Genomic DNA, 23,650 nt, shown 5'->3' on the forward strand with positions numbered 1-23,650 from the left:
AATTGAAAAGACAAAGATTAGGTAAGAAGCTAGCACAGTGGACCAAGCCCCCATTGTCACCTCTTATCCTCATGGAATTTAGAAGACCATTTCCAATTCTGTAGCCACAGAGTGATGGTTACATAATCAGATGAGATAATGCTATAGGGATATATTTTGTAAATATGTGGTGGTGGTATCATTGTAGTTCCTTCTTAGAAAGTATTTTCTGTGCTCCCACTTACTCCAGGCTTGAGTAAGAACAGCAGACCAGAAGGTGGACAATCTGGGTTCTAGTTTGGACTCTACCACTATGTAATCTTGGGAAAATCACTTAGTCTTCTTGGTTTTCCTCATCAGAAAAATATCCAATTCACTTTAAAATTATTACATTTATAGCTTCTCAGTTTTTTTTGTTTTTGTTTTTTTTGATGTGGAGTCTTGCTCTGTCACCCAGGCTGGAGTGTAGTGGTGTGATCTCAGCTCACTGCAACCTCCGCCTCCCAGGTTCAAGCGATTCTCCTGCCTTAGCCTCCTGAGTAGCTGGAATTACAGGCGCCCGCCACCACACCTGGCTAATTTTTGTATTTTTAGTAGAGACGGGGGTTTCACCACGTTGGTCGGGCTGGTCTTGAACTCCTGACCTCGTGATCCTCCCGACTTGGCCTCCCAAAGTGCTGGGATTACAGGCATGAGCCACTGTGCCTGGCCGCTTCTCAGTTTCTAACAGTATTTATTTGGGGGTAAGGACAAGGATAATAGGTGGATACAAGCAAAATAATTATATGATCCAAGTGAATAGTAGTCAGCTGTGTAAATCCCACCAGTATCCTTTTATCTATGTGTTAGTAACTTTAAGGGAGGAAAAGTAAGACAGGCTATTATTAAAGAAAGAGCCCACTCTTCCATGATATTTAAATATTTATTTAAGTTTAAAAATAATCTTCATGGCACCAATGATTTTATGCTAACTACATACTGCATATGTAGAAAAAAGTACATTGCTTTGAAGGAAAATGTAACTTAAGAGTTTTTGGCACACAGAAGGTTAACAACTATATATTTTTAAATGTATCTAAGAAATTCACATTTGCAGGTAGTTTACCCTCTACTGCTTAAAGATGCAGTATGCTATTCTTTAGTAAGAGTTTTATTTCCTGATAGATGAAGCTATGAAAACCATTGCTTTTTCTACAATGAGATAAAATAATTTTGAGAGAAAATGAGAGACATGTTAGAACACAGTATAACCAGGTTAAAAACTTGAACAATTTTTAAAGGTGGAGATATACCAAAAAAGACTAGTCACCAATCAAAGGAGGTTTATTATTCAAGCACTATTTGAAAAGCAAACTGAAGGAAACTTTTCTATCCATATTTTCTGGGATGAGCCCTGGAAAAAAACAACCCTAAAGTTTCTGTTTACAGAGCAAAATTTAGCTGTTAGAAATGGCATAGACTACTGTACTGTTAGAACTCTAGACACAAGGAACATACTAGGATATGGAATACTGCATCTGTCTCTAATGTGAATATGAAAGGTCAGAGTTGAGGCTATCACTCACTGCATAGAAACACCAGATTCTACAAACTGAGGTAGGAGCACTACACTAAAAGGTAATCTTCTATGTTGCATAAGACAGTAGATACCAGGTGGACACCAGCCCCCTGTCTCCTGACAGCCTTTTCATCTCTGGGTCTACTTTTCACGTTAGTCCTGTGCTAAATAAAGCCTTTGCTATGTAGATGACAAGTGGCAGTGGCTAGTTGATTTTAACTGACCCCTAATCTCTACTAGGATCTCCTTCGGTTTGTATTGTCACTCGATAAATAGATGTTTATAATTCCGCCTAAATTGTTGCTGGTATGAAAATGGTCAGAGAAGCCCTCTTCCCTTCTTAGATTCCAGCTGTGTTTTAGCATTCCAGTATTTGATCTTGCCCATTTGGCATCAGACATCTCTTTGCTGGTTAGTTGTTCAAGCACCCTTTAAACAAGCAACGCTGGTGCCTCCCCTGGGAAGAGGTCCCAGATCTTTGATACATGTCAGGCATGGAAACAGAGCTGACTGACCCTCTTCTGCTAACATACTGGTAAGGATCAGTTTTATTGTCTAGAGCAGGATTGGCGTATTATGGCCTGTAGGCCAAATTCAGCTCACTGTTTTCATAAAGTTTTATTGGAACACAGCCATGTTCCTTCATTTACAAATTATCTATGGCTGTTTTTGTGCTGTGATGGCAGAATTGAGCAGTTGTGACAGAGTATGGCGTGCTAAACCAAAATATTTACTGTGTAGCACTTGACATAAGTTGATTGACCTCTGGTCCAGATGAAAGGATGTCTTTAAAATTATACAAATCTCTCCCTAAGAACCCCAATTATTCCACAGTTGTCATATTGTAAACATGGACATGGTTCTACCATCTCAGGGGACAAAATAGGGGAGGTCAAGTCTACAAGTGACTTGTTCTGTTCTGCGTTTGGGGCTGTCCAATTAGGGTATCAGCAGCTGCTCTACTTTTGTGTGGGTCCAGGAATATGTCCATTGACCACCCTTAAATAAGCCCTCAAGCCCCAGATGACTTAGAAATCTCTCCCTGAGATGAAAACAGGATCTTGTGTGTGATTGGTTTTAGAGTTGAAGAGCTTGGGCCTAGGATCCCACACTTGCCCTTCATATGCCTGTGCTGCGTGCTTCGAGGACTTCCCTCTGCAAGGATGGTGATGCTTTCCTAGAACTTATGCAGAGGATGACCCTAGGGGGCAGCATTTCTACATCTAAGTGTTGGTCTCTGCCACGGTCACATTCTGTGTTTTGTAGGCATCTCTTAGAAATCTATTTTAAAAGATTCTTTTCCTGGTCCCTTCTAAGGCTGTTGATCTTGGAATTCTATTTTCTGAAGCTTTTCATTCTCAGGATCAGTTTCTTTCTTGCATCGTTTAGTTCATCAGGCTCTATTTTCTTAATCCATAAAGTAAAAACAAAATATGAATTGTTAAGAAAATAACATTTCGTTGTTAAAATATAAATTGAAATAGTCTTTGGGTCAAGGGGGTGTATATAAAATAAGCACTGCTATCCAAATCTCAACAGTCTCTCAGGTAACTTAACTCTGCTTTCTCTTAACTACACTTTGTCCAACATTTCTGACAGAACTATCTCTGGTACCACTGAATTCGTTTAACGCCCCTGGAGCACTATAAAAGTCTTGAGGTTCTTCGGAAAAAAAAATCACGTTAAGTCTAGTTTCATTATACAAAACTATGGTGATGCCCACTAGGCTCTAGACTAAGGGGACAGACTTACCCCACCCCTGCTGCTGCTGTTGCTGTAGCGGTGGTCCCTTCAGATGCCCACTCTGCTCAGATTTGAAAAAACAAAAGGAAAAGAAAATCCAACTCAGACCATCATAAGAAGCAACTTTCCATTTAATCATTCTACACGGATGTTTACTTTTTTAAAAGTTCTGGCTGGCAAAAAAACAAACAAAAAACTAAACAGTCCCCATTGTCCAGATCCCTGGCCTGCCCTGCTGAGGCTGCAGTGATGAGTCTACTGGAACCCAGTGGCACCAGCAGGAAAAGCTCCTGCAGAATACAGAGGACAGCAGCTCTCTAGTTTTCAACTAGTGTCCCCTCTGCTAGGTGATACTACTGCAATAATCAGTAATAGTAAAATAAATTATTTTTATTTGATACTTCAAAATAATACACATCATCTATGAAAAATCAAAATTCAAAACCAAAAATTATCCTGCAAATTGGAAAGATGAGAAACAGAGTCGCTGAGCCTTTCTTGAAATAACTTCTGAAGAAAATGAGTTTTCCCAGTTTGTTTAGACAGGGCATGAGCCTATCCCTTTCTTCTTCTGGGAAACACCCTCCTAGGCTGCAGTGGACTTTGAGTCATGAGAGGAGGACTTGGTATATGTGCCGATGGTTCCGCGATGGGTCCCATTGCTGGGAATGGGTAGCCGGGCTCCTTGGTCCACCTGGCTAGTTTTTGGGAGGAGTCATGCCTTCTCAGGTGTCAATGAGCAGGCTCACCACTGAGCGGATTTTGCAGGCAAACCATCGCCTGAGGGGACAAAAGTATTGATAGTGGAATTGTTCAAACTCGGGGGTCTGGCGGATATCACGGAAAAAGGCAATGTCAAGGTCAGACTCGGTAAGGATGATCAGGAGGAGGAGCAAAACAAAGAGGAGTCCCATGGTCACAAGGAGCAAACGGAGGACACTTAGAACAAACTTATTCACCTGTTCCTCCTCGGGCCCGCTGTGCCCCTGACACAGGGCCCTCAGCTCTCCCCCAAGGGCCTCCACCTCTGTAGCAGTTGGGGTGCTGGCTTCAGATTCCTTCTCCTCCTCAATGCTGCAGGTGGCTCCATTGATCTGCCGGGAAAGCAACATCAGCTCCAGGCTGTGCTCAGCCACAGGGGTGGGCAGCACGCTGTCTGCAGGGCTGTAGGCCTCGTCTGCAATCACAGCTACTCGCTCATTGCTATCTGTCCGGCTGCTTCTCACGTGAGGCAGGAAGGTGTCCCCATGGGAAGTGGAACGCACTGGTGTGGAATGGGCACTGTCCCGTAAGGACTCTAGGCCTAGAAAGGCAAAAGGAACATGAGTAGGCTGTGTCCCAATGCACCCTTTGCTTTCCAGTAGCACCCATTGTGTTTTATTGGGTACCATTCTGCACACCCACATGACCAGCAGCAGTAGCCACTGCACTCCATTTTGATATATCGAGAAGACGACAGGCTGGGTGTGGTGGCTTACACCTGTAATCTCAGCACTTTGGGAGGCCGAGATGGGTGGATCGCTTGAGGTCAGGAGTTCCAGACCAGCCTGGCCAACGTGGTGAAACCCCATCTCAACTAAAAATACAAAAATTAGCCGGGCCTGGTGGCACATGCCTGTAATCCCAGCTACTTGGTGGGCTGAAGCAGGAGAATCGCTTGAACCCGGGAGGCGGAGGTTGCAGTGAGCTGAGATCGCACTATTACACTCCATCCTCGGCAACAGAGTGAGTGAGATTCCATCTTAAAAAAAAGAAAAAGGCTGGGCATGGTGGCTCATGCCTGTAATCCCAGCACTTTGGGAGGCCAAGGCGGGCGGATCATGAGGTAAGGAGTTCGAGACCAGCCTGGCCAACATGGTGAAACCCCGTCTGTACTAAAAATACAAAAATCAGCCACGTGTGGTGGCGGGCACCTGTAATCCCAGCTACTCAGGAGGCGGAGGCAGGAGAACTGCTTGAACTTGGGAGGCGGAGGTTGCAGTTAGCAGAGATCGTGCCACTGCACTCCAGCCTGGGTGACAGAGCAAGACTCTGCCTCGGGGCGAGGAGGAAGCCAGGTGTGGTAGTGCATGCCTCTTGTCCCAGCTACTTTGTAGGGGGGCAGATTGCTTGAGCCTGGGAGGTCAAAGCTGCAGTAAACCAAGATCACACCACTGCATTCCAGCCTGAGCAACAGAGAAAGACTGTCTCAAAAAAAAAAAAAAAAAAAAAAAAAATATATATATATATATATATATATATATATATGTATGTATGAAACAAGAGAAGGCACAGAAATCACAGTGGCCATTTTAGAAGAGTTTTTCTTTGCTTTTTGCTTATGGTTTTGGCCTAGTTTGTGTGTGTTTTGAGATGGAGTCTTACTCTGTCGCCCAGGTTCGAATGCAGTGGTGCAATCTCAGCTCACTATAACTTCTGCCTCCCGGGTTCCAGCGATTCTTGTGTCTCAGCCTTCTGAGTAGCTGGGAATACAGGTGTCTGCCACCACACCCAGCTAATTTTTTTATTTTGAGTAGAGACGGGGTTTTGCCATTTTGGCCAGGCTGGTCTAGAACTCCTGGCCTCCCAAAGTGCTGGGATTATAGGTGTGAGCCACCGCACCCAGCCCCTAATTTGTTAAAGATTCTGCCTTTCTTGCCTTTGGTGTCCTGGGCCTAGTTTTTTTTTTTTTTTTTCTTTCAGTCTTTCATATGATTTTATTTTCTTCCTTCAACCATAATATGATATCCAAATTTTGTCTTAACTGCTGGGTCTGTAAACACAGGCTTATCCATCCCACTTATAGGCAAGGCAAATGCTGCTTCTTGAAATGGTCCCACCATGGACCCTCTGGTCATCCAACCCAAGACGCCCCCTTGCCTGGCTTTATCTTCACTATATTGTGTGGCCACTTCATTGAATCTCATCCCAGACTTTAACTTTTCCATGGCTTCCATGATTTTGTCATGTTTTTCCCATAGAATGTGTCTGACCTTTACTGCATTGCCACCACCTTTGGGACCCTGAGCCTTCTTGTCAGCACTGTCACTCCCAGAGGCTGCACCCCCTTTCCCCGCTTTTCCAGAACCACTTTTTCCTTTGGGCGGCATCTTGGAAGCTTGTTGTTGAACTCTGAACTCTGGGCCTGGTTTTTACCCCAGTTTGAAAGAATCTGAATTCCAAACTACCCCTGATGCAGAGCTGGGACCACGGTTTGAGTCTCAAGTCTGCCTGTTGGGTGGAGGGCTTTAAGAGGCAGGAATGGGCCAGACACGATGGCTCCCATCTGTAATCCCAGCACTTTGGGAGGCCAAGGCAGGTGGATCACTTGAGCCAAAGGGTTCAAGACCAGGCTGGGCAACATAGACACTGTAACTATAAAATTTTTAATAAAAGAGAGGTAGGAATGGGGAGAAGGGGAATATGTCTTGCCTAACTGGGTTTCATCAAATACCGAATATCCTTGTAAAAACCCAGCATACAGCATCTTGAGCTTATAAGGTCAATATTTTTGGATTTCTGCAGCTGCTCTCAGTCTCTTCAGCCTCCGTTCTAGCTGTTCTGACTTTGTGGAATGATGGGGTAGAAACTCTCTCTGCTCTTCTTGAGGGGGCATGGGAGTAGTCCCTGGCCAGCTCCCTCTCTTTTCCTCTGAGAAGGAGCTGGGTCTAGAATAGGCTGAAAAGCTCCCCTATCTTTAGACACTTCAGAGCACAAAACAGTTTGAGATCTTGTTGGGGGGGTGGATTTCTCTTACATTTGGTAGGAGGAAGGGGTATTCTATCCCCTAAAACTACCCATTATCTCTTCTCTCTTTCCAAGGTTCTCACAGGACTCAAGCCCTGGCAGGGAAAACAGGAGCTGGTTACACTCTCAACTGAACAGCAGCCACCCAGGCCAGAGGCTTTGGGCATATAGTGAGTGAGCGCGGCCCCCATCACAGTGCTCCCAAGGAAATGGCTTCTTGTTTTAGGCTCAATGTCTGCATTTTCCACTCCTGGCCATCTTGGTGATGCTGGTGTGGTTCTCTCTGCCTTTGTGACCTATGACAAGAAAAGCCAGTCCCCTTCTGTTGCCCTGAAATAGTCCCTGACAATCCCAGACTGAACCAGATTCCCAGCTCAGTAAAGGTTTTACCTAAGTCAGGTTGATTAGGGCGTTTTTTGGTTCAGGGCTAGCTCCAGAAGCCCAAAGGGTCTCTTTTTTCCCCTTCTTCCAGGACATGAAGCAGTCCAAAGGTCTCTCTTAAAAAGGTGTTAGTAACCTTTCAGAAGCAGTGTGTCCCATCTTCCTTGGCTCCCTCATGGCTTGGCCGTTTGCACCCAGGCAGCCTGCCTGACCAGCCTTGTGGAGCCTATCTTGGCACAGGCACAGTTAAGGATTCTCCAGAGGAATGAGCCCTGGAATCTGGGTTATGAATGAGTAGGACAATGGGGAGAGAGGGTGGGGGCAAAGGCAGGGCACCTGCCATCTAGTTACGCTCCCCATTGCCTCACGGCTCATACATTTGCCACAGCTCTCAATCTCTGCTTTCAGAAGCTCCTCATAGTCTTAGCTGTATTTTTTGTCCCTGTGCTAAAATCTTAAATTTGTATAATGCTTTCATCTTTTTAAAGCACTTTGATTTTATCTTTCAGTAACTCCACAAGGTAGTGAGGGCAAGAGGTTATCTGAAGTCATGTGGTTGGTAGTTAATGGCAAAACCAAGGATAGAATCCAAGCCGCTTTCTAGTTCATGATCCTGCTGATGATATCTATTGAGTCCTCACGTTGTCAACAGGTTCCTGGAAACCATGACTTTAAGCCAAATGATGTTACAGCAGGTCCTCCAATGTTTTCTTCAGCATCATTTTGTTATAATTTTTTTAAAGTTCTTTAGTTTTTTGAGACAGTCTTACTCCATTGCCTAGACTGGAGTGCAGTGGTACAATCACGGCTCACTGCAGCCTCGACCTCCCAGGCTCAGGTGATCCTCCCACCTCAGCCTCCTGAGTAGCTGGGACTACAGGCATGTGCCACCACGCCTAGCTAATTTTTGTATTTTTTGTAGAGACAGGTTTTTGTGCTGGGATTACAGATGTGAGCCACCATGCCCAGCCCCATTTTGTTATAATGTTGATGAGAAAAAAAAAGTTTAATTGTACATCATTTTGCTTAAAGTTGCAGTTTCTAAAGACCCTGTCAACGCTGTTAAGTGATGACTTAACTGTAGTCGGATTCCATGGAATGGAACCATGGGCCAGGACGGATTAAATCAACAGCCAGCATCTACCTTAGATTTAGGTCTTAATTGCCCGAGAAACTGTTTTGAAATAACCTGAAATTAAGAGTCTCTGTCCCTTGTTCTAGAGCTCTTGCTGTTCCTCTGATCTCTCTTCCACAGTATTCCTCCCTGATGTCCCCATTTGCACATGCAGCTTGAGGAATATGTACCTTGGGACAGGTTATGGGTCACTGATAAAGCAGAAACCTTAAGGCCCTGGTTGCAGCATATTGCTTGCTTGGCTCCTTTCCCAGGCAGTCCTCAGCCCCATTGCATAGGGCGCCTGCCACCCTTTCAAAGGCCTGCCCCTTCATGAGGACAGCTCTGACTGCAGGATCTTTCAAAGTATGAAAAGCTTAGCTTAACCTACGATTACACCCCTCAGCTTGTGGGGAAGGAGAGGCAGATGCTGTGATATCAGAAGAGGAAAATGTCAGAGGACCACCTGGAGCCACATCATACTGGGAGCTGTTGGTGCTCTCATTAAACAAGATAATGGATAGATAGGCATTTCTTTTTTTTTTTCTTTTTTTTTTTTTTCTTTTTTTTTGAGATGGAATCTCACTCCATCTCATTGCCCAGGCTGGAGTGCAATGGTGCAATCTCGGCTCACTGCAGCCTCCGACCCCCGGGTTCAAGTGATTCTCCCACCTCAGCCCTGCGAGTAGCTGGGATTACAGGCGCCTACCACCATGCCCGGCTAATTTTTGTATTTTTAGTAGAGATGGGGTTTCGCCATGTTGGCCAGGCTGGTCTGATCTCCTGACCTCAAGTGATCTGCCCATCTCAGCCTCCCAAAGTGCTGGGATTACAGGCATGAGCCACCACATCCAATTAGATGTGCATTTCTAGTAGAATGCCTGACAAATACAGTTGCTCAGTAAATATCAGTTGGTCTCCTCCCTTAACAGAAGATCTCACCTGTAAGGTGACCCTCCCAATCAGGTTAGTCCTATATTAGAAACTGTTCTCACTGCTGTAAAAGCCACCACCTGTCCTGCCATTTCATCGAACCTGTTATTTTGGGATAGATGGGATGGGTGCCGTGGGAAGGATCTGCGCTAAGTGGCACAGCAAAACAGGAGAGTCTTTTTTACCTTGGAAGTGCTCCAGCTGATTCCCTTGCCCGGGGGTCACAGCAGTCAGGACCCTACCCTGGAGCCGGGGCCCCATCCTCAGGATGCGCACACTTAGGGGCCGAAAGCAGTGATTAGTCAGCCGGAGCTGGACCCGGACTCTGGTGTGAATCTTAATCAGACTCTTCCCCATGGTGGCCCAGGAAGGCAAATACTTCTTCAGTGGAAACCAGCTGATCTTTTCAGAGAAACCAGCCAGGCAGGGAGAGATACAGAGAGGCAAAGATGGAAAGCCAACTAGGAACAAAGGATTTCTGCAGATCCCATATCATAGCAGCCCCTTGGCAGTGCCTCGCGTGTTGCAGGGAGAAGGTCACCTCCCCAAGCTTCACATCAGGCTGAACTGCAGGGAAGGAGCAGCTCTGAGAGGCCACCGTTATCAGGGGACTGGATTTAGTCAGAAGCACTTAGAGCCATAAAAAGTAATGCTTCCTTGGCCTGCAGCTCTTTCCCTGAGGCCTGGATAAGGGCTCCAACCTCTCAGAGGGCAAGGGACAGAGGGGGCAGAGAACAATCCCAGAGGGTAAGGGGAATCAAGACCGTCCCAGAAAATCCAGGATGTAAAGTTACAAGGCCATTGGCCTTTATCCAGGCCATATATAGTCCAGGCCTGCCCTGGTGCCAGCCAAGTTGCATGGTCAGCCTAGCTTTGGGGCTGGGTGGCTCTGAAGTGGGAGGAGGTAGTCTCTGTGATACTAAATGGGCCAAATGGACTATAGAAAAGACAGTCTTTGGTGGAGCATGAACCAATTTAAATGCCTCTAAATTCCTTGGGGTTTTTGTTGGTTGTGCCCTTCTTCTGAGGCCCTCATCGCATCCCTCGCAGCCCCTCCCTCCCTGGTTGGGGTGGGCAGTTAGGGTCAGCAGTGCCTGTCAGGACCTTTAAAGGCAAGCCCTCCTCTTGAAAGACGTTGCACCTGAACTCTCGCCTCCTGGAAACTAATCCATTCTTTACTTCCACAGGCTTGGTAGCCCCTGTACTGATAAAGCCATTTAATTGCTACAATCTTTTATTTATTTCCACATCCAAACCTGATGTCCATCTCCCTCTCCTCACCCTGAGCCTGTGAGGTTCATTTGGGCCAGGTCAGTTTTACCTGCGCTGTCCTGCATCTAATGGGTCCTGGGCTGGGGACCAGGGCCACAGGCTGTGTTTGTCCACTTGCAGCCTTGGGCACAGGGTGTGAGAAGCACCTGGAAGTCTGCTGAGCTGTAACCTACCAAGTGTGCCATTCTATGAGGCTGGTTTTGAGGAAGTGCCCTGGCCCTAGGGGGCCTATACTCCTCAGCAGCCTCTCCCCACTGTACCTCTCTTTGCATTTGGCAGCAAGGGGGAATAGTTTGGACAAGGAACCTGCTGCTGCAATGGGAGGAGGAGGCTGGAGGTAAAGCCAGAGCTGAATGGGGACCTGAGTCAGCCTCAGCATGTCTCAGGATCACAAGGACTGTTTTCCCCGCCTCTGAGTTGTTCTACTAACCCTACTTGGCAGCAACTCTCAGTGAGTTTTGTCTCTACACAGAGAGCCTCAGCCCTCCCTCTTTTGGGAATGCTGGTTTCCTGGACATTCTTCCCTGTTCTGGGAAGTAGGCATGCACAAGGCTCCTCTCCTGTTTTACATCCTGCATGGTGCTAGCTTCCCTAGGGTGAGCCTTTTGTTTGGGAGGACAGCTGTCCCAGCTCTCTGTGGAGGATGGGGATGGACCCTCTAGCTTCAGCCTCAGAGGGATGGAAAGAAAGGCCACAGAGGGGAGAAAGTTATGTTTCCTCAGAGAAGTTCATTCTACTTCCTGAGATGTACACCCCAAAAGAGGGACGGAGAGAGCCGAGGGACAGTGAGAGCCAAGCTCAGTTCTTCGGGTCAGCCTAAGATGGGAGGAAACACCAGGAGGCTGTGTCTCATGATGGTCATATATCCATAATTCTGTTCTTTGCATAACGATTCTACTTGGTAGTCCACAGGCACTCTCCCACACCCAGCTCTGTTCTGCAGTGGGGGAACTAGGCTCAGAGATAAAACAACCTGTTCCAGAAAGTGCATGGCAGAGCTCCTAGTCAGACCTTGGCTTCCTGATCAGAACTCTGAACTGTGCTTGCTGCCGGCCTGTAAACACTTTAGTCTCTTTCAAGTACTTCCGCACATATTAGCTTCCTTGCAACCAATGGGGTGGGCAAGGAAGATGTCCCTATTTTACAAATGGAGCAATGAAGATACTCAAGTAACTTGATGGTGTTTGTCTAGCCGGGGTTCTCAACCTCTAGACCATAGGGAGTTACATACTAGACTTTGGTAACATGGAATCTCACACTCACAGTGACACATCCTAAAATCCTAAACACAAATTAGATCTCAGGGAAACAGCAGTGATATCCTTCCTAACGTGAGCAATTCATTTTCATTCCCAAGCAGCATTCTTACAGAAAGGACAAAGGGCTGTCCTGCCAGCTTCCACACCATTAATCCCAGGAGAGAGACAGGTATGAACCAATTCTGCTGTTTCCTGCTGTGTGAGATTTCTGAGGTCCTAAAAAAACACCATCTTCGGGAATGAAAGCACTCAACTTTACACCTGTATCCAGCCTCCGGGTGACCTGGGCCAGTGACAGCAGCTAGAGGGCAGTATTCCAAGAGCGCCTCCTAACAGCATTAACTACCCAGAGAATAGATTGTTGGCCTCAGCTATTGGGGTATCTAGTTCAGTGGAGATACGTAGAATTTCTCTCTCTTCCCACCTCGGCCTGCTCCAAAGGAAGGGAGTCTGGAGGGAGATGCGTCATATTGAATTTCCTGAGACAGTGGTAAGATATGCAGATAGCAACAGGACAAATTTCTTTCTTTCTTTTTTTTTTGAGATGGAGTCTTACTCTGTTGCCCAGGCTGGAGTGCAGTGGCACGATCTCAGCTCACTGCAACCTCCGCCTCCTGGGTTCAAGCAATCCTCTTGCCTCAACCCCCCAAGTAGCTGGGATTACAGGCGTGCATCACCACACCTGGTTAATTTTTGTATTTTTAGTAGAGACGGGGTTTCACCATGTTGGCCAGGCTGGTCTCAAACTACTGACCTTAGGTGATCCACCCACCTCAGCCTCCCAAAGTGCTGGGACTACAGGCGTGAGCCACTGCCCAGCCAACAGGACAGATTTCTATAGCTGAAGCAAAACATGGTGGCAGCTACTAGAAATGCTTCGGAACCAAGAAGTGAAAATTCTTGGTTAACAGTCTCAGCCATCCTGATAATTTTACTGTGGAGATTGGTCAGATTTAGCAAACAAGTGAAACCCTCTTTTTTTTCTTGAGACAGAGTCTCTGTCACCCAGGCTGGAGTGCAGTGGTGCAATCTGGGCTCACTGCAGCCTCCACCTCCGCCTTACGGGTTCAAGCAATTCTCCCACCTCAGCCTCCCTAGTAGCTGGGATTACAGGCTCCCACGACCATGCCCTGCTAATTTTTTGTATTTTTAGTAGAGAAGGGGTTTCACCATGTTGGCCAGGCTGCTCTCAAACTCCTGAGACCTGAAGTGAACCTCCCAAAGTGTTGGGATTACAGGCGTGAGCCACTGCACCAGCCCCTTTTTTAAAAAAAATTCTTTTTTTTTTTCACAGTCTCCTTTACCCAGGCTGGAGAGCAGTGGCACGAACTCAGCTCACTGCAACCTCTGCATCCCAGGCTCAAGCGAGTCTCCTACCTCAGCCCCCCGAGTAGCTGGGATTAGTCATGTGCCACCACGCCCAGCTAGTTTTTGTATTTTTAGTAGAGACAGGGTTTCACCATTTTGGCCGGGCTGGTCTTGAACTCCTGACCTCAAGTGATCCACCCATCTAGGCCTCCCAAAGTATTGAGATTACAGGTGTGAGCCACCGCACAGGGCGTGAAAAGCCTCTTGATGGAAAGCAATTTCAGAACTGCATGGAACCTATAGATCCCACATATGCAAGTCCCCCAAAGGGCTAACCCAGCACCCTCAAATCCACAACCCTCCTGCTTAGATACCCACACCCCTTTACCCTGTACCCAGCTAATATTCCCATCCACTGGATAAAACCTCCTACTTGCCACTGGAGGCCCTTTTCCCCAAGAGACATGCTGCCATCACTAATGCAAATTAGCCTCTTTTCAAGGTCCCAGATCACAACTTGGAGGACCCCAGTGGTCACCTCAAGAAGCTCATGCTCACCTTCCATGATGGAGATGTGAACAGCTCTTCTGCGGGTCCTGGGGACGCTGCTCAGCCTTGGGCCATGGGTTATGGAGGGACAGCTCCGGCTGGGAACCATCCCTGCTCTGAGGTTAAAGAAAAAGAACCTTGTTAATTCAGTGCATGGACACATTTGGTAGGCACTTAAGAATTGAGTACTGGCTACTAGAATTGCCTGGCTGTATTAAGTCTTGGTCTCTCTCTTTTTTAAAATCTTTAATACCTTCTCTTTGCCTTTGGTCTCTGGATTCCAGTCAGAGATAGTGCTTCAAACTCCTCCACTTCTTTGTAACCCTAGACCCATCTGAACCTTTTTTTTAGTGTGGCAGCAGTGCCACTGGTCTCTGGGGTGGGGGCAAGACTGTCAGAGAGTAGAGCCCCAGGATGAGCAGTACTCCTGAAAATATGCCTGGACCAATACTGGCAGCCTCCCCTGACTTCCAATAGAGGCTGCTGATGACAGGGCTCCATGTGAAGGGGCAGGCAGTAATGCTCCCCTTCCCAGAGGCAAAGGCTGGTTGGCAAATCCTACCCTTCTTGGTCAGTCATATTCTTTCTGGGTCTTAGATTCTAGGAGATAGGCTTCTGGAAACACAATTTGTGGATCTACGTGAAGCATGGATCCTGAAATTATTTTAGAGCCAGTGTGGCAGGGCTGTGGGACTATCCTTGGCTTCATATGATCGACTGGTTCCAGAACCACTGAAATTGTGTGACACATCTATGATCAGTGTCAAGACTAGGGAGGGCAGAAGAGAATTGCCAAGTGAAGTGGCACCTGGATCTGATGTACTATCTGCAGTAGCCCTTCCTCCCTCCCCAGCTCTCTTATTAAAGGTCAAAGACTTCTCCCCATCCCTTCTGAGAAGTTTCTTCAGCCTTCTGCTTCATTTTGGACTTTTTGGTAGCCACTGGAGCCAGGGGCTTCACAGTACTCAAATTGCTGGATTGAGATTCTGGGATCTGAGCTACAACTGTTTTGGGGGGAAGCCCCTGGCAGCCTACCTGTGTATTTCCGGTGGCTCCCGTTTGATCTTAGCACTTGATTCCATGACTTCCTTTGCAACTCGGCCACTGTAAGTAGTATAATAAAAACAAGCAGCAAGAAATGAGACTGTGTTGTAGGACAGCTCCTCTCCAAGGTCTTAGGTGCTTTCCCTGAATCAGGAAATGGCATCTGTGGCCCACCCTTTCCCTGATGTTTTGGTCATGGAGAAAGGCTTGCTTGGTGGGGTAGAGTTCTAAATGGTCATGACAGCCTATCTGAGAGAACTCTCTCCATCTCTAGAGTCTTTAGGATCTTCCATTCTCATTTAGGAGTAATTCCTCATTTTCCAGCATGTTCCAATTACATCACAAAAAAACACATAAGAACAACCTTTAGACAGTGAGACATGAATCACTGTTATAGTTCTTATTTTGCTGCTATTGTAAGGGAAAGAGAAGATACATATTTATTTTTCATTTTCTTGGAGACAGGGTCTTGCTCTGTCTCCTGGGCTGGAGTGCAGTGGTGCAATCATGGCTCACTGCAGCCTCGACCTCCTGAGCTTAAGCAATTCTCCCACCTCAGCCTCCCAAGTAGCTGGGACTACAGGTGTGTGCCACCACACCCAGATAATTTTTTTTGTATTTTTAGTAGAGATGGGGTTTCATCATGTTGCCCAGGCTGATTTCAAACTCCTGGCCTCAAGTGATCCACCTGCCTCAGCCTCCCAGAGTGCTGGGATTATAGGCATGAGCCACTATGGCTGGCCAATATACATTTAAAACCCTACAGACAAATTGCTGTAGGGAAGGAAGGAAATAGTAAAAGGGTCATAAGATGGGAGAATTAGATGGAGACCTCAGACTTTTCTGAGTCCTCCCTGGTTTCTCTGTTCTAAAGGATAAGGACCACTGAGTGTTCTCCAGAGAAGGGTCTGAAAATAGATCCATAATGGTTACTTACTGTCACTATTTACCTGTATCGGAACCGGCTCCCTTTAAAGAATAAATTGCTGCTGGACACTGTGCGGACTTGGCTTGACTTCTCCAGCCTGTAGCAAGGCAAAGTCCAGTGTGATAGACAGCCTGAACTGCCTCACACAGGTTAAGGCAGCACATCCCCAGCTTCTTCCAAAGGCTACTTGAAACTTCAGGAAAAAAGCCCTTCATAGTCCACATTTGTCTCTGACTCTCATTTAGGATCTGGGGGCTGTGCTCACAGCCAGCTGCTCTCCTGCCTCAGTGCCCAGGACTGTCAACATGGAAACCCATTTTAGTGTCAGGAGAGTGAAGGCTCCCCCAAAATGCTTCATAGGTTTTACCAGGGGGACTGAGAGAATACATGCTCGGGTGGATGGTCTTGGGGAATAATAGAATGCCCATCTAATCTCAGCCACGTCACTTATTAGCAGTGTGATCTCGGGCAAATTTCCTTCTCTCTTAGCCTCACCCTTTTTATAAAATGATAGAGCTGGGACTACTGGACCTTAGGGGTCTCCTTTCCAGTCCCAGTATTCGATTTTGTGTCCTTGTCTGGGTAATTGTGGGTAGAGAAGAGGGTGGGGGCTGTCTTTCCTGTTCCATCTCCCTTTTGGAGGGTCCTAAAATACATGACCACAGTAAAGACAGAAATCCTGCGATGAAGAAACTAGCTTAACTTTAATAAAAGTCTGTCATGTATTTGAATTTGGAGCCTTTCTCCCTCCCCCAGCGTATCTATTTAATATCTCGTTTGAAGCTGTAGACAGCCGATGTGGAGCTCTGTAATACTTTCTCCTGGGTGACTTCACTGAGCCCATTAGCTCTCTCAGCTTGGGCACAGCAGCTCAGAGAGAAGCCTCCTAAGATGGGATCCACCTGTAACATGCCCAGGTGCCTATGGTACTGATCCAACCAGTAACCTATGTGAGTCTGAAACCTGTGCTATGAGCAGTGAGTAGGAGCTGTTTCCACAATCCATGAACAGTTCTTGGGAGACACCATCCCTGCCCGTCTCAGGGCTCTAGGACATCCGAGCTGCTTACTGGAGCCTGGGCATGTTCTTGCATCTGACTGGGCTCCTGCCATGGCACTAGGCCAAAGGCAGGACTAGGGATCTGTATGTGAGAGACACTGAGGGCAAGGCCAAAGCGCTGCTGCCAGAGACTTGACATACCTGGGGATCTCACCCAGGCTTTTACCATTTGATGAGAACATTAAGGAGGCAATGGAAAACTGAAAAATGACCTCCATTTCCAGTGTGGGTGCAGGCAGAGCTGGGTGGGTAGGGAGATCTACTCGTGGGAAGACTCAGAAACTGAGTGAGGTCACAGGTTCAGAAGCAACACTTCTGTTTCCGTGACACAGATGGGAAAACCAAGCCCTTAAGAAATGCTGCTGAAGGCATGAAAAGACAAGAGGCAAGGAGATTGCTTCTGTTTGCATTAGACCCTTTGGTAGAGAGAAAGGGAAAGCTTCCACATATGCCATTCCCAGGGCAGGGATAGTTCAGTGTGGAGCAGGCCCCTGTCGGCTAGTGCCTTCCTCTCTCTGCTGCGGAGACCCGTGGGACCCCAGTTCTTGGGCTGCTCCTCAGTCCCACAGGCAGGAGCTTGCATCTCAAGTTGCTTCTCTCTAGGTTCAGGTAACTGGCCAAACCTGGATTACATCCTCACAGGCAAAGGGAGGGTGGTAGCAAAAGAAAATAAATGTTTTCTTGACTTTCTATGGACAGTAGGGACTGAACAGGAGGGAAGTGTGACCATGCCAAAGTCTCCCCTGAGTATATTCAGGAGAAGAAAGGCTGCCGATTCAGTGAATCCTTGATTCTGGTATAAACACATAATGGGAATTAAGTAATTCAGAATGCCTGTCTAAGAAACAGCTTCTGGGGCTGTGGCCCTGGCAACTGGGAGGACCCAGTTCTGCCAGCCAGCATCCCATAGCAGCCAGCAGGCAGCAGAATCTTCCCTGGAGAGAAGTATGGTGCCACTCATCCCAGAGCAGTTCTCATCTCTCCAGGATCCTTCAGGTTACTGGAACTGGGACCTGGCCAATCAGGGGCATTTGGTGAGAGCAGGGCTCACCCCAGGTAGAATATACCACACTCTGTCTTGCCTTGACCTCATTCAGATACATATTAGTAAAGCATAAATCATTACGGTATATTTTTAAAACAAGACCAAAGGGCTTAGTGAGACATATTTTACCTGGCATCACACCCTCAATGGGCCATTTCTTTACTACCTAATGCTTTTATAACCACTTTCTTAATCGAAGAAAACAACACAAAAGCCCCACATTCTTTACAAAATCCCTTTGGTAGGCAAAGCTCTTGCCTTTGGCCTCAACCTGGCTTCTCAGTAACTGTCAAGCTCTTGCCCACTTCCAGCTACCCCGCCCCAAGTTCCTGGGCACTTGGCCTCCTGTCACCGACTCTCTGTGACTCTGGCTCTAAGAAAGACAGTCCCCATCACATGTATCCACTCACTTGTAGAAGGCTTGGTTCTCGATTCCACATTTCCAGAGGTGCTTACACGCTTCAGGAGTTGGAGCAAAATATGTAAGAATAATTTTCTTTTCCTGCAAAAAATTCCACATTGATATGGCTGAGTGTGGATGGAGAAGCAAAGGGTGAAGTAGGCGAGGACCCTGACCCCAGAGCTGTTAGAGGCCCTGGCAGCTGGCTAGTTAGAGGGGAGGGCCTGTGGGACCCACTGAGGCAGAGCTCAGTTAAGTGCATCACATCATACTTGGCAAGTCCAATCAGGGTAAGTCTCAGCTGGCACAAAAGTGGCACAAATTGAACCAGGAGAGCTCTTGGTGAGAAAGTTGCCCTTGCCTCTGGAATTCCCATATACACGAAAGAAAAAGAGCCTTCCTTTGCATTTCCTGGAGGTAAAGATCTCTTGAGTGGAAGCGCTGGGTGTCAATAGCATCCCTGAGGAAGTCCTGTGCTCCAGGGCCTTCCCGCTCCTTCATATTGTACCTCCAGGTCCTGACCTTGGTCTTGGCTTAGTATGTGGGTAGCTTGGCTCTACTGGGGTCCCTCAAGCTTGGCTCTGGCCACCAGGAAGCATCCCATCACCCCAGCCCTCCTTGAAGAGAAGGAAGCCAGCACTCACCTCTTTCTGACTTACGTATAAATAGAAAGTCTTTCCTTCAAATTTCAGCTTGGTCACCTCATTCCTAGAAGCACAAAGATAGTGCCTGTCACCTCATTGTGGGCTGCTTGTTCACAGCTAAATCTTGTAGATGCACAGCCCACCCCAGCTGGAAGGGGCTCCAGGCACAGACACAATTTTAGCCAAAATCAGAACTGAAACAAGACAGCAGCGCAGTGGCCTTAGAGAATGTTGTTGAAACAGTTCAATCCACAGTTTTCTGGTCAATCACACTATAGTAATAGGGTGACAGGAGGATTTCGGGCTTATCAACAGTGGCTGTAAAAGGGAAACATTTGCATGGAAAGTGAGTCTAGGTAGAGTATCTGGGGTCATTTCAGGATTGGGTTCATAACACAGGTGCATTATCTGGATGGGACTGTCAAACGTAAGATGCCACAGGTAGCTGATGAGGCCAAAGTTCAAGATACAGCAAATAATGAGAAACAATGCAACCAGGTTCTGAGGGAGTTGAGTCTTTCAGGTGACTGTGCCACTGGATGGAAAATGCAGTTTAATGCAGACAAATATCAAACAATCTCAGGGAGCGGGGCAGGGCAACATACCAAAGAGAGAGAACAGATTACATGGAACAGTCATGCAGCGTACTGACCAGGAAAGGGGCTTAGGGGTTATTGTAGAAAAATCCTTGAAGCCACCAGCCCAGTGAATGGCTGCAGTAAAAGAGGCAAACAGGATACTGGGGTACATCACCCGTGGGACAGACACAAATCAGAAGAAGTGACATGGTTACTGTACATGGCACGGCCTAGACCTCACCTCCACATCCACCTCCTGCTCTCAGCCTTGGTTACATTTGCAAAATGGAAAAACTACTGGGTCTTAGGTGAACGTCCCTGAGAGCCATGGAACTAGGGCTCAGCACTGGTTGCTCCTCACTTCCCTTCTATCTGCCCAACATAGCTGCCCTCTGGAGTCTCTCAGCCCTCTCCATGTCACTGGAGGCCCCATTTTTCAACCCAACTGGGACCCCCAAGGCGGTCTTGTCATGCACATTCACCTCCACTTGGCTGCTGCTTTTTTTTGTAATTTCTAAGGAGATTTCCTTCATCTCCTAGGAAATAGTAGAAAGGTAGTGAGAATCATGTACCCAACTTACTGCTGGAAAAAGTTCAGGGGACAGAGGAAAATCACTTGTTCTCCATGCTCCTGAAAATCATGGCTGGGTCAGGATGAGATTTCACAACTTCTGACCACCAGTTCTGAGCTAACACAAGTCACATGGTATTCCTTCCCTGTTTGATTCCCTCTCAAACTCCCTCTCAATCAACCACCAATCTCATACACACACAATACAATAATGCCAATTGGTTAATATATAGACAAGCACACAGATCACCTAGGTTCCAACAAGCAAGCTAGGAAAGTAAGGAGTTTTATTTTGAGAGTGAGATTGGGTTTACATCTATTATTACAGAGTTGACACATGGTGAAGAGGAGACTTCCAGAAGAAGTGGTGTATGAGAGAAGCCGTGGAAAGAAAAGTGTCTGTGAGAACCAAGAGCCATCATGGTTTCTGGAGGGGTGGGTATAATTTAGGGACTGCAGATGTCTGTGACAGGTGTGTCCTACTTGTTTCTAGCCAAACATTCCCTCTGACAGGGACCTCACCCAACAGCTACTCTGGTTGGAATGTGGATCTGGGCCCTCTAAGGAATATCAAATAGCCCAGATGTATCCAGGCAGCAGAGACCCCGCACTAGGAGGGCTGAGGCCTGATCCTGCTCATTGCCTTTTTCTGAAAAGCATTTTGTTGGACAGGAGATTGCAAATCCTCACATCTTTACCCAGAGAGCACAGTGAAGTGGGCCGACTTGAGGATGCCTAGGAAACAGGTATGTTGGGGTGTATTCTGGTAACTCCAGGGCAGCAGCTGCCTTGTGGCATGGCTGTTGTCCTGGGGAGTCGAGTTTCCTGTCCTGTGTGAGGAGCAGTTTCACCAGCACTCTGGCTGACTATCGTAATGCCCTCCTTCACAAAATCAAGGTGGGCTGGAAAGGCGGCATCTGTCCTCAAGCTCAAACTCAGTGGGGGAGCTGAAGAGGGCACAGCGGGATAGATGGTCTGCAGTGTCCCCAGCAGAACGCTGACTAGGAAGCAACTGTACTCAAGATTCCTCATGAGCTCTCCTGGAGAAGACAGACCAAACAGACTTCCCCCCACTGAGCTCTGCTGGACCAAGGGAAGCCACTTATCTAAGCCCCTAGGAGGAGCTGGCCAGCTTAGACTTGGCAGTCTGAGGCCCAGGAAGGTACAGAAATCACAAGAGCTTAGTAGAATATGCAAAATGTTTTGATGACGCTGACAGATGTTTGTATGGGCTGGCCAGCTAAAGGGTCTCCAGGAAAGCCAAATGTCAATCAACAAACCAGAGTCTGCCCAGAGGCATGCAGCAGAACAGACCCCAGATAAAACAGAGAGGGGCAGGAGAGGAAGCAGCTCAGAGTAGCTGCAGCTGAGGCAGTGGCTCTTGCCTGTTAGATGGGAGTGGAGAAGGGAGGGAAGGAAGAAAGAGTGGGAATATGACTCCTGGAAGCTGAGGACACTTAAATGCCCAAGAGGGATAGGAGTGAGATGGCAGCAACTGAGCTTTTGCAGACACGATGCCCACAGGGAGGGCTGGTCTGAGGAGGGTGTTTTGCCAAAGTAGCAAGGGACTTATATCTGCCCCAGAGGTCACTGTCTGTGAGCCCCTCCCTTGTTAGTAGAGCAGGTAAGGGCACTAAGCCATCCACAGAGATGCTCCAGAACAGCCGGCTCAACAGGGCTAACTATGACCCTCAGTGGGTGACGGCCCCAAGGATTCAGTTCTCACAGGAACTTTGCTCCGCTAACACTGGCTCCAGCCCCAGGCCTCTCACCCTCCCCAGAAATCAAACCTCTGTATCCCTTTTCCTTTCTGGAGAGGCTGTTGGCTCTCAGGGACACCCCTTTAGAAGAACAGGATCCCTAGGAAGAGACCACTCCCTTCGTCAGTTACCACCATCAACACAAGGCTTTGGAGAGGGCTCTGAACCAGAACTGCCCAATCACAGACAAAGGACACGGGAACCGTCGCCCCTCCCCAGTTGGTGAGATATAAAGAGCCTATTTTGGAAATGAAGATGCTCACCATTTAATGAAGTGGACCCTCTTGTTTCCTTGAAGAACAACAAACCCAAAAGGAGTGAAGGCCAGAAATGCAGCATTTCCTGACACGTCCTGCAACACAGAAAGACTTCTCATCAGGTGATGCAGGCACAGAGGTGAAAGGGTAAGAAACACAGCTGTTCATAGGTGATGCAGGGTTAATACTTGGCAGTAGGTCACAGAGGGAAAAGCATATCATCTGGAATCACAAGACCATAGTTTGAGTCTCAGCCTTGCCACTTGCCAGCCGCATGACTACAGGCAAGTTACTTGCTGAGCCTCAGTGTCCTGATCTGTAAGTTGTAGGTTATAATGATACCAACCTTAGAAGGTTGCTGTGAACATCCAAAGAGAATGGCAACACCTCATGCATTGCTGATGGGGTTGTTAAATGGTACAGTCACTTTGAGAAAGAGTTTGAAAGTCATTTAAATTGTTAAAAATAGAGTTACCATATGACCCAGCAATTCCACTCCTCAGTATGTGCTCAGAGATTTAAAAATGCATGTCCACACAGAAACTGGTACATGTATGTTAATAGCAGCAGTATGTGTTAAGAGCTAAACAGCAGAAACAACCCAATCCATTTTCCAGTGTAAAGTTTCCATTAACTGATAAATGAATAAACAAGTAGTATCATGATACAGTAGAATCTTATTCACCGGTAAAAAGGGATGAAGGACTGATAGACGCTACAACACAGGCGAACCTTGAAAACATTATGCCAAGTGAAAGAAGCCAGTCACAAAAAATCAGGTTGTGATCTTTTAACCCTGTGAATATACTAAAAACCACTGAATTGTACACTTTAAAAGGGCACATATCACCAGGAGCGGTGGCTCGTGCTTATAATCCCAGCACTTTGGGAGGCCGAGGCAGGTGGATCATCTGAGGTCAGGAGTTCGAGACCAGCCTGGCCAACATGGTGAAACCCCATCTCTACTAAAAAGACAAACATTAGCCAGGCGTGGTGATGCGTGCCTGTAATCCCAGCTACTCAGGAGGCTGAGACAGGAGAATTGCTTGAACCCAGGAGGTGGAGGTTGCAGTGAGCCAAGATTGTACCACCACACTCCAGCCTGGGTGACGGAGTGAGACTCCATCTCAAAAAAACAAAACAAACGAAAAAACAAAAAAAAAAAACATTTTATGATATGTGAATTATATCTTAAAAGGCTGTTATTAAAGAGTGGGGGAGTTGTTATCCACTTTCATAATAGTCCTATAACACTGGGCCCCTCAGGAAAGTTTAGTTGAAGAAAAAAACAAGAAGCAACTGGCAAAATAGAACAGTTGCCATCAGCCCTGAGGTGCCTGAACCAACAGAGAGGGCCTCCTGGTCACTGGCACCATCAGTCAGTAAACACCAGGCTTGAGGCTCTGTTGAACATAGTGGGGAGCGGGCGGAGCAGAAGCTGTAGGTCTCGCTTCCTCACGTGCGAAAGTGAGCTCCCTGAGGACTAGGCTGGGTGGAGGATTTTGCCCCCCCAGAGGGGCTTCCTTTGTGACAAGGGCGTCA

At 47.2% G+C, this 23,650-nt stretch overlaps 1 protein-coding gene and 1 pseudogene across 8 annotated transcripts in view; both read right to left on the minus strand.

The window, feature by feature from the left end:
- Window positions 1–887: 887 nt before the first annotated feature.
- FRMD5 (FERM domain containing 5) overlaps window positions 888–23,650 on the minus strand; it is a 331,205-nt gene continuing 308,442 nt past the window's right edge. The window contains exons 8-17 of one of the 8 annotated variants that reach the window (XM_063794898.1): window positions 22,115–22,203; window positions 19,595–19,681; window positions 18,943–19,006; window positions 18,309–18,400; window positions 15,817–15,891; window positions 14,858–14,926; window positions 13,832–13,938; window positions 4,240–4,583; window positions 3,290–3,341; window positions 888–2,944 (exon numbers count right to left, since the gene is read on the minus strand). In XM_063794898.1, the coding sequence (XP_063650968.1) occupies window positions 2,931–2,944; window positions 3,290–3,341; window positions 4,240–4,583; window positions 13,832–13,938; window positions 14,858–14,926; window positions 15,817–15,891; window positions 18,309–18,400; window positions 18,943–19,006; window positions 19,595–19,681; window positions 22,115–22,203 (993 nt within the window). In that variant the 3' untranslated portion in view covers window positions 888–2,930. Of the gene's footprint in view, window positions 2,945–3,176; window positions 3,342–3,393; window positions 4,584–13,831; window positions 13,939–14,857; window positions 14,927–15,816; window positions 15,892–18,308; window positions 18,401–18,942; window positions 19,007–19,594; window positions 19,682–22,114; window positions 22,204–23,650 lie in introns of those variants that run through there. The other 7 variants (XM_063794901.1, XM_063794897.1, XM_063794899.1 and 4 more) reach the window with 7 other exon arrangements.
- Window positions 5,939–6,478, minus strand: LOC743052 (peptidyl-prolyl cis-trans isomerase NIMA-interacting 4 pseudogene; annotated as a pseudogene).

This window comes from Pan troglodytes, chromosome 16, assembly GCF_028858775.2.
Source record: "Pan troglodytes isolate AG18354 chromosome 16, NHGRI_mPanTro3-v2.0_pri, whole genome shotgun sequence".
Classification (NCBI taxonomy): domain Eukaryota; kingdom Metazoa; phylum Chordata; class Mammalia; order Primates; family Hominidae; genus Pan; species Pan troglodytes.